Source organism: Sinocyclocheilus rhinocerous, unplaced genomic scaffold (assembly GCF_001515625.1).
Source record: "Sinocyclocheilus rhinocerous isolate Xijiao unplaced genomic scaffold, SAMN03320098_v1.1 scaffold1386, whole genome shotgun sequence".
NCBI lineage: Eukaryota > Metazoa > Chordata > Actinopteri > Cypriniformes > Cyprinidae > Sinocyclocheilus > Sinocyclocheilus rhinocerous.
The window spans coordinates 1,802,978-1,812,783 of NW_015660628.1; the positions used below are offsets into that span (position 1 = coordinate 1,802,978).

The window sequence follows — 9,806 nt, forward strand, 5'->3', positions numbered from 1 at the left end:
CAAATTATATATATATATTTTTTTAAGTAAACTTTTTTTTTATTGAAAGTTGCTAAATTTTACAATTCATAATATGTATCCATTTGTTTTGCAAGATAAATGGACACAGTAAAATAATTCTTCCTTTATAATGTGATTGTCTGAGAAGTGGATCTGACAAGGCTATTCATTCTTTCCTTATTTGTAAAAGAGCCATTTTTAAGTGTGTGTGTGTGTGTGTATACAGACCCTCATCACATTGTCGGAGTTGTTTTTCCAGCTCTACTCCTCTTTTCTCCAACTTGTTCATATTCATCTCGATTTCCTTCAGTTCTTTTTGAATGTCTTCCTTAGGAATGTAACCCGGCTAAAGCAAACAGACACACAATACGTCAAACGTGAACTTTCTGCACAAACGACTTTGCACAGATCCTCAATGGTTTATTTATTCCTTTAAATGCTTTTCTAGTCTATCAGAGATGTGAAAAGACTGTTCAAAAATCTGGGCTTACTATGAAGTCACTTTATTTTTGATTCAAAGATAACTGTGCCCCAAAGGTCCTTTTGACTCTCCAAAACAGTCTAAATAGGCCCCTTGACAAAGTATTCCCTGAACACTCACACACATCAGTGCAGACAGAAATGCAGAAAACCAGATAACACATGTAATTATTGTTTTGACACACACCTTGTGCAATTTGTGAGTTTCAGTCTCTGAGGGACTAACGGGAGATGCGATGCTGCCACTGCTGGAGTCTGGAAGACAGACAGAGATGCAAACATACAGATGAACAGAGAAATAGAGAAACTAAGAAACAAATGTACTGCAGGCAGTGCTCCTTTATTAATTTAAATGCAATTAATGTTATTGTTCATGGTAATATATAATGCATGTTTGGCTGTACCTGGGACCCTTACAGAAAGTATAACCTCATTTACCATAGTTTTTGGACATGGTACCATGAAAAAAAAAATCATGTATTTGTGACACTGAAGGACTAGGTTCATAACCTGATGTGTGAAAATGGTAATAATACACTGCAAAAAGAAAATCAGTATCTTGATCTTGTTTCACAGTAATAACAACAACATTTTAACATCATTAAAACAAGATATCAAAGAAACTAAATTGTACTAGTTTTTAGGAGTGTTGTTGTTGTTGTTATTGTTAACTAAAATTATTAAAAATCGTTTTTCGGTAAGTAAAAAAGCTGAAATGAAATATAACATATTAGACGAAAAACAAACTTAAAGCAGAAACTTTCACAAAAATCATAAATCCTGCCTTGACTAAAATAAGTTTGTTGAAGCGCTAAAATAACTAAAACTGAACAATTAAAGAAAAAAAAAAATAATGACAAAAGCACATAAAATTACTCAAATTAAAATGAAAGCTTATGTTCTTTTTTCACTTAATTCAAAATATTAAAATATAATAGTATATCAATTAATAGAACATTGGTTTTCAGAGAAAATATCTTTAGCGTATTTAATTTTGACTGGTGGTGTGTGTTTTAGCATAAATCTAAATGTATTATTCTGTTTCCCATTTACAACTTGTTTTAGGCACATCACCTTCTTCCTTCCTTTCTTCCTTCTTTTTGAAAAGACGTATTTGTTCTTATGTGACCTCCATTGTTGAATAAAGATTATTTAACAACAAGGCTATTTCTACACATTTTCCTAAGATCTTACCGCTAGATTTCGGCCCGTTTTTCACCGGGCTAGGTGAGGGAGCTTTGGGTGAGTTGATGCTAATGGAGATGTTTGTGGTAGATGGTGCAGGAACAGATGTCTGGGAGATTCCCGGACCCGATGTCCGTGGAGAGGAAGCTGCTTCTGGCTTCTTGGAGGGTGAGCCAGTGTTTTCTGTGGAACCGACAGTTCTATAAAAAGGAAAAGAGATGAGAAGATATTAAACATTTCTGTTTTGTTTCTGAGCAACTAAATGTTCAGCATGGCTTCTCTCACCTCTGACAGGTGAAAGTTTAGGAGGGTGAGGCATGTTAAAAGGGCAGTTACAGGTGAAAGATCTTCATGGGGGAAGTGCTTGTGCACTGAGCTCTAGCGCTCTGGGGACTTTCAAATACGACCCACTGCTGGTCTTATTGGGCGCAGCTGGTTTACACGCCCATCAAGAGAACCAATCACAAGAGAGCGTGAAGGAATGGGAGGGACAGAATGTCTGGAGAATGAACCAGTTAATCAATGAAGAGCAGGATGATTTGGTTAGGGAAATCATATAGAGAAGATGTTATTAAATGATTTTACTGAGAAAGAACAAAATTACTCATCTGTCTGATTAACAAATATTAAAGAACAAGACAGTATTAGTAAAGATCAAAAGCATGTTTCATTTAGAGAGAAACAAGCACAACTTACTTTACAGGCTTGAGCATGGACCTCCAATCAGATGGAGCTGTATCATTTTCTGAAATTACATCAAAATGTTTTCATTTAGAAATGGACATAGTAGACATTTTAAAAATGAGAAGAAATTTTATCATCGTTATTATACTTTGTTTAATGTGATTTAGGAAGAAAATGTTCCTAAATCAACTTCCTTGTTGGTCTTAGAATACAATTTTTATTAATAAATTAAATCAGAATTTTGGCTTACAACTACACTAATGTTCTAAAATTTGGCACAAGTAAGATTTGTAACTTTTATTTAGCAAGGATGCACATAATCAAATTTCTATTACAAACAAAACAAAACAAAAAACAAACAAAAAAAATTCTATTCAACAAAATCCTGAAAAAGAAAAAAATATCACAGTTTGCACAAAATATTAAGCAGCACAACTGTATCAACATTGATGATAATAAGAAATGTTTTTCTTGACCAGCAAATTGAACAACAGTCTTAAGTTATAATTTCACTTTGATTTTAGAGGTAGGTTAGGTTTATGTATGCAAAAATGCTTTTTTACTGAATTATTGTAGCTGTTATTAAAGCAATGTAAGAAAGGGTTTAAAACTGTAACCTTGACAATATTTTGATGCAAAAAGAATGTAAATATAAACGTACAAAAATATTGGTGCATAACATATTGGTGCTTTGCGTTTCCAGATAAATGTAACATTATCATAAACCTAAAAAAAAAAACATTTCATAAACCTCAAATGGATTTTGTTAAAATCTGAAAAAATAAAAACATAAAAAAACAAATTAATCGGTATAAATGCTAAAGTGAAATTAGCCTTCACAACATTATAAAGTACAGTATGAAAATGGATATTGATTTTGAGAAGGGAGCGTTAGATGATGGTAAAGGGAATTAAATATTCAGAAAATAATTAATTATTCAATATTGGATGATATTCTCAGTTTTGACCAATTCCAATCAAATAAAAGATGTAATATCCACTGACATGGTACCGATTTATCTTGCATCATGCATAAAAATAATCTTTTAAATACACTCCAACGATCAGAGATACAACATTCAATTCTTAGAAACCATATTTTATGTAATTTAGCCAGCTAGGGCACAATTACCCCTTTACCAGTCTAATATGGACCCATTTCCTGATCCAAAGCAGTCTTATTTTAGAATTATTTATATATCATTATATTATTTATTAATATCTTTTATTTTTTTATATTTTCAGTTTTTTTATTTTAGCTTTATTTAAAAAAATTTATGTGCTTTTCTGGCATTTTTATTTGTTGGCATTTTATTATTATTATAATATTTTTTTTTTTTAATAAAGAGCATAATAGGACCCCTTTAACAATAACAACACTGATTCAATAAAATATCAGAATACTGAACTGAAAGGCATTCACCTCTTTCTGGCTTCTTGGTTCTTCTGTACACTGTTGCTTACTGGTTTAAGAGACTCCGTGGGCGTTCGGGGGCTAAAGGAGGTCTTCACAGTTGTAGCCTCTGGTGCTGGAGTTGTTTTTGGTGCTGGTGTGAGCCGAACTGCTGGAGTAGGTGTGGCAGTTAACTCACGAGTGGGTGCACGGTCCCTTTTATTGGCCAGCCAGCTTAGTTTAGATGTGTTGGGTGTTAAACCAGCTTTTCCAGTATCTCCTAATGCATTCTGGTCAGTCTTGCTTATAAATGTGGACGGTGTCTTTGGTGAAGCCACTGTGATGTGTGTAGTCGGGACGGTTACAGGCTTCTCTATGCTTGTGTGTGTCTTGCAGATGAAAGTTCCCGCTTCTTTTCCAGGCTTGTATGTGCCAGAGAGAAGAATAGTGGAACACTCTTTGCATCTGTTGAATAGAGAGTTCATAGTTAACAAAACAGAAAAAATATAATCTACTTAGACGGTAGACCTAAGGTATTTACACTGAATAGATCTGATAATGAAAAGACTTTCTAAAAACATCAGGAGATGGATGATCTTCACTCCCTTTTTGACATGGCAAAAAAACATTTCACTGCTATTATTCACTGGTATTATACTAAATGATCAGCTGACTGAAAACAAAACAATGAACCCTATCATAGCTGCCATACAGCAAACAATTAAAGGAATTTATAAAACAATTTTAACTGATAGGCAGCTATTACAGAAATGTTTCTTCCCACATTACACTGCTCAAATTGTCATCACAATGATTTAATTTGAGCATTGTATACATGATTCACTAGTCATGTGTGGTGGATGCATTTACATACACTACCTGTCAAAAGTTTGGAATTAAGTTTGTTTTTTTAAGATGTTTTTTTTTACGTTTATCTTATGCTCACCAAAGCTGCATTTATTTGATCAAAATATGCAATATTGGGAAGTATAAAATGTTTTCTATTTTGATATATTTTAAAATGTCATCTATTCCTGTGATGCAAAGCTCAATTTTTAGCATCATTACACCAGTCTTCAGCATCACCTGATCCTTCAGAAATCATTCTAATATGCTGGTGCTCGGATATTATCAGTAATTATTGGTGCTCAATTACTAACAATGGTTCTTAGTATCAATGTTGGAATCCTTTTTGCTGCTTAATATTTGTCTGGAAACGTGATACATTTTTTCAGGATTCTTTGATGAATAGAAAATTCAAACAATTTATTTTAAATAGAAATCTGTTGTAACATTTTAAAGCATTTAAAGTATCACTTTTGATAATATAATGAAATAATTTCACAATATAACTGTTTTTACTGTATAAGCCTCCAAATAAGCTTGGAGCCCTGGTGAGAATGAGAGACTTATTTTTCAAAAACAAACAAAAAGAAAAATCTAAAGTATTTTAAACTTTTGACTAGGGCTGTGCAAATAATCAAATGCAATTTTCATGCACATCTCATCAGTAAAGCCAACTGACAAGCTACGCAATATCGCGTTCAAAATCGCAGGCGATTCATTGCCGATTATGAACGCGATTTTGCGTAGCTTGTCAGTGATCTACGGCTCTGTGTAGTAAATGCCGCTCCATCTGAAAGCACATGCTAGAGATTTACTACTAATCACAGAACCGGCTTTACTGACGAGATGCGCATGAAAATCGCATTCGATTATTTGCACAGCCCTACATTTGACCAGTAGTGCCATTTTTACTTCACTTATATATTAATATTTATTACTATATTTTCCCCCTTATTTTTAGTTTAAAACAAATGAATAAAAGGGCCAATAGATAAAAAAAAATAAAAAATAAAAATAGAACTGACTTAAAGCAGTTCCTGTGGTACAGTTTCCCATCTACTAGGTGGCGCTGCACAAGGTGAACATGTTGGTTGCACACGTTACAACTGCTGCTCAGAGTTGTTTTATTGGCACGTTCCACCAAAACTTCTCTCTGGAAATGATAAAAAACAAAAAACAAAAGATCAATTAGTCATGAAGCACTGTGCAAACAATACCTCAATATAAGATTTGTTTAAAACAATATTTAACATAAGTTATCATATCAGAAGTATGTAACCTAAGACAAGGTTTGTTATGTACCCATGAGTTTGCATTACACACACTCCACCAGAAATACAGAACTACTAAAGTTCCTATGTGAGCTGACAGGTGTCAGATGAGTTACATGGTGTACCTTGTTTTCGTTTGCTGGTTTAGGCGTCTTGTTCTCTGTGGCTGGTTTAGGGGAGGGAAAAACTTTAGCTGTGACAGGTTGGTTCTTCTTCTCAGATGGCGCTTCATTAGACTCTTCAGCTGGTCTTTTAATCCCTGCCATACCTCCAACTGCACATCCATAAAGTGAAATGTTTTTAGCAATGCTAAAAAATTACATGGTCCTAATTAAGTTTAAAAGTGAAGGGTGTAATTTCTGCACCACTAGAGGCACTAAATGGAATTGCAAAAATGTAGTTTACTACTGTTTGCAGGGTTATAAAACTCCTACGGTTTCACATTATGCTACTATTTATATTATCCTTTTTTACACTGTACTTTTTTGAACATAGCTTGTATCTCAAGATCAAGTTTTATGGCCTCTGGATATCTGTATTTCTGAACACAATCATAACTTTCATAAATTGGGTGGATAACAGCTATGAGGTGACTGTGGGGGGTGGGGGGGGTGTATGTCTTACTAGGAGAGCGTCCATGGAAATAATTGTAGTACTGGGACACATAGGTCAGGATGCTGAGGCGATCAGGCACTTTTAAAGCCACCATGTCTTCGGCATCCAGCAAGGCAGGTATACCCAACTCCTTCTCTGCCACCTCGAAAGCCTGGTAAAAATAAATTAATAAATATAACAAAAAAATTATGCGAGGGGTATGAATTACACAAGAGGGAAACATCCGTGTGGCAGAAGAATTAGAGGATTTCATATTGAACGAGTTAAAATGTATATACCCCTATTATCAAGTGCTAGAACTGCAAAAATCATTCCAGATTTTAAGATATGTTTGATATCTACAGGCTGCAAAAGAGGAAGAACTCGAGTAAAACAAGCTGTTGATACATTAACTTGGAATAGACAAGGAACTAGACAATAATTTAAGAGCTTTTTACACATTAAACAACTATATTTCTGCTTTTATTGTATTAGCTCTTACACAGAAAATATTGATTGACATTATATACTAAAACTGAGGAAGTTTTTATTTTCTTTGTCTGGTCACTATTACTCATAATAGTGTGAATATGTCAGCAGATCAGCTTTCAGCTCATGTATAATTCACAATGTTGCAATGATGAAAAGTTGGGCAAAAGTTTGTAATTTGTGGTGATTTTCCATCTAGAGGCACTGAGTGGTAAAACTATAAATCCTCCATGCCCATTATACACACACAAAAATGTCAACTTGGCCTGGATTTCTTTGGGAGAAAAAAAGCTTCCCTCAAAAATAAACAAGCGCAGACATGAACGAGGAGAGAGAGAACGAGAAAACAATCTAGATAAAATCAAGAGCAATAAAGGGGGAGGTATTTCTCAGTAAAGATTCATTTTAAAAAAATCTCACACAGCATGTAATGTGATTTAAAGACCACAAATCTAAATGTAAAAACTGGAAATTACTACAGATCATAACTAAAACGTTCATGCCAAAGTTACCATTAGCTAATACCGTAATAACTGAGAATGTTAAGACTTATTTTTTGTACAAAGTGTATCTGACATATTTTCTCACATAACAGAGCATTGCAATGAGTGGGCCGGGAACAAAACATTTCATTGCCTTTGCACCACTGCGTAAATTGACAAATAAAACGTTGAACTCTCAGTCTGTGCCAGCTTTCTCTTTTTACCTGATACTGAATCTCCACCCTGTAAACCACGCGTTACCTTATCTTAACAGTTAACACTTTCATTTTCACTGTCTTTGTCACACTAGCTCTGTTCGGAAAGAGAGTGCCATCCTACATGCTCACAAAGCTGTTCATTAGCATTTCTTTTGCAGTACTTTTCATTATATGCTTTTGTATTCTCTCTTTCACAACAATGCCCTTTTTGGACAGTATTCCTTTCAGTATTCCTTTTCCGTGGAAACAGGAACATAAGAGTGTGCAGATGATGATTAATTATGGCCTACAACAACACAACATGTGATCCAGCTGTTGCAAAAACAGAAGAAACCACAAAAATAGGCCTGGAGTATCACACTGTGTCACATCTTAACCCTGGTCAACCACACATAGGTCAAATAGCTCTATGAGAGGTCTAGGAAACTTGACGGGGTTGTGATCTTTATGGAATGAAGGCATTTCCCAGAAAACTTAAAGCAGATTCAGTTGTTTTGCTCTACTGTCCTGACCAAAAACTTACATGCTAAGGCCTAGGGGAGCATTTTTACATTAAACAAAGAACTTTTTATCTTTATCTTTAGGAAAAAAAAGTATGTATACATGCTTTAAACCACCCATAAACCAAAATACTACTCTGCAGAACCTATAATGCTTTTTTAACCTCCAAGAACTGTCATGAGGAGGAAAAGTCTATTGTTAACTATCGTTGTGACAGTTATGATATCAGAAGATACCAAAGACAGGTATTCCAAATGAATTAAATTTAAGTTGTTTTTACAACGAAATGGATAAATGAAATGTAAAACATTATGGTAATGGCAACAATAGAGAGAAGTGATAAAAGTTAGCGACCATTTTATAAAATGAACAATCTTACCAGTTTATTGTTTTCATAGATATTTTCCTTGCTCAAAGAGTCAAAGTCTCTGCAAGAGAGCAAACAATTTGAGACAAGCATACATGAGTGAACAGAAAAGGTATTTTCCCCACGTCAAATATTAACAATATAAATCTGACACTAATACAAACACAACCACAAGCATGCAGCCTGGCATTTCAACACTCAGGTTCCAGAACTTCACTTGAAACAACTAGAATGTTAGAGTAATGGTGTTATTAGAGTAATTTGGAGAATTTCAAGCAAAAAAATAAAAATAAAAATCTGTTTCCTGAAATCTAAAATGGGTTTTAATAGTTTTGTCTATAGTTCTAAAAGTTCCAACTTCTAGTTCGAATTTCTAAAAGTTAATATATTCTTGAGAAAGAATATATACTCTAAAGTTGTAAATTTCTTAACTCTAAATTCTACAAGTTAGAATGTTCTCATCACGTTTCTAAGTAGCCTATTGAAACTTTTAGTAATACCATCCGACATTCTAGGCTACACGTTCTGAATTAGCCTACTGAAAGATCTAATGTCCTCGTCCTAAGTTAAAAAAGATTCTTTTGCTTTGAACCACAGTTCTAAATTATCTAATGTCTGAAACGAGCTATAAACTGTAAACAAGCGCTACGTTTGAATGTTGAGCATTTTAAATGTTCGTCCAAAGTTCATACGCTGTCCTTTTCTGAGCACAATGCAGCACTAAACCGCGCTCTCGTTCGCTGTATGGGGGCTGTTACTTACATCAAGTCCGGTCTGTGTTTGTGAATTAGAGCGCAGAAAGCCAGACCGTCCCGGAAAGATGTGGTCATGTTGGTGATCGACACGTCCCGGTATCCTTCACACTGGATTTTGCACCACTGTTGAAGCGCCTTCACAGCAGCCATGGTGCGAATGCGATTGAACCCGGGAGGAGCACTTTAAACCGAACACTGAATCTGAAATTGCTCCCTTCCAATGTGGCGTACACGCAAACGGAACGCTGAACTGTGGAACGCTTTGGATTTTCACTTACCCACTCAAGTGATTTCACCGTCAGCTGTCCCAATGGAGAAACCCCCGAAACTCCTGAGAACTTATGACGTCTTCATGGGTGGAGTTTTAGGTAAACGTTTTATAAAGGACTTCCCTTAAAGGGGTCATATGATGCAATTTCAAATTTTCCTTTCTCTTTGGAGTGTTACGCTCTTGGTGCATAAAGAAGATCTGTAAAGTTGCAAAGATTAAAGTCTCAAATCCAAAGAGATATTCTTTATAAAAGTTAAGAGTCAACCACGC

General features: G+C 34.8%; 1 protein-coding gene across 1 annotated transcript in view; it reads right to left on the reverse strand.

Annotated features, from left to right (window-relative positions):
* The window catches only part of LOC107725362 (MICAL-like protein 2), a 12,951-nt gene extending 3,271 nt beyond the window's left edge, over positions 1-9,680 (reverse strand). Inside the window, exons 1-11 of the mRNA XM_016534598.1 lie at positions 9,273-9,680; positions 8,523-8,571; positions 6,484-6,625; positions 5,985-6,133; positions 5,614-5,741; positions 3,773-4,207; positions 3,412-3,434; positions 2,362-2,410; positions 1,675-1,865; positions 668-735; positions 229-346 (exon numbers count right to left, since the gene is read on the reverse strand). Of these exons, the coding sequence (XP_016390084.1) occupies positions 229-346; positions 668-735; positions 1,675-1,865; positions 2,362-2,410; positions 3,412-3,434; positions 3,773-4,207; positions 5,614-5,741; positions 5,985-6,133; positions 6,484-6,625; positions 8,523-8,571; positions 9,273-9,415 (1,495 nt within the window). The 5' untranslated portion in view covers positions 9,416-9,680. The remainder of the gene's footprint in view (positions 1-228; positions 347-667; positions 736-1,674; positions 1,866-2,361; positions 2,411-3,411; positions 3,435-3,772; positions 4,208-5,613; positions 5,742-5,984; positions 6,134-6,483; positions 6,626-8,522; positions 8,572-9,272) is intronic.
* Positions 9,681-9,806: the final 126 nt, after the last annotated feature.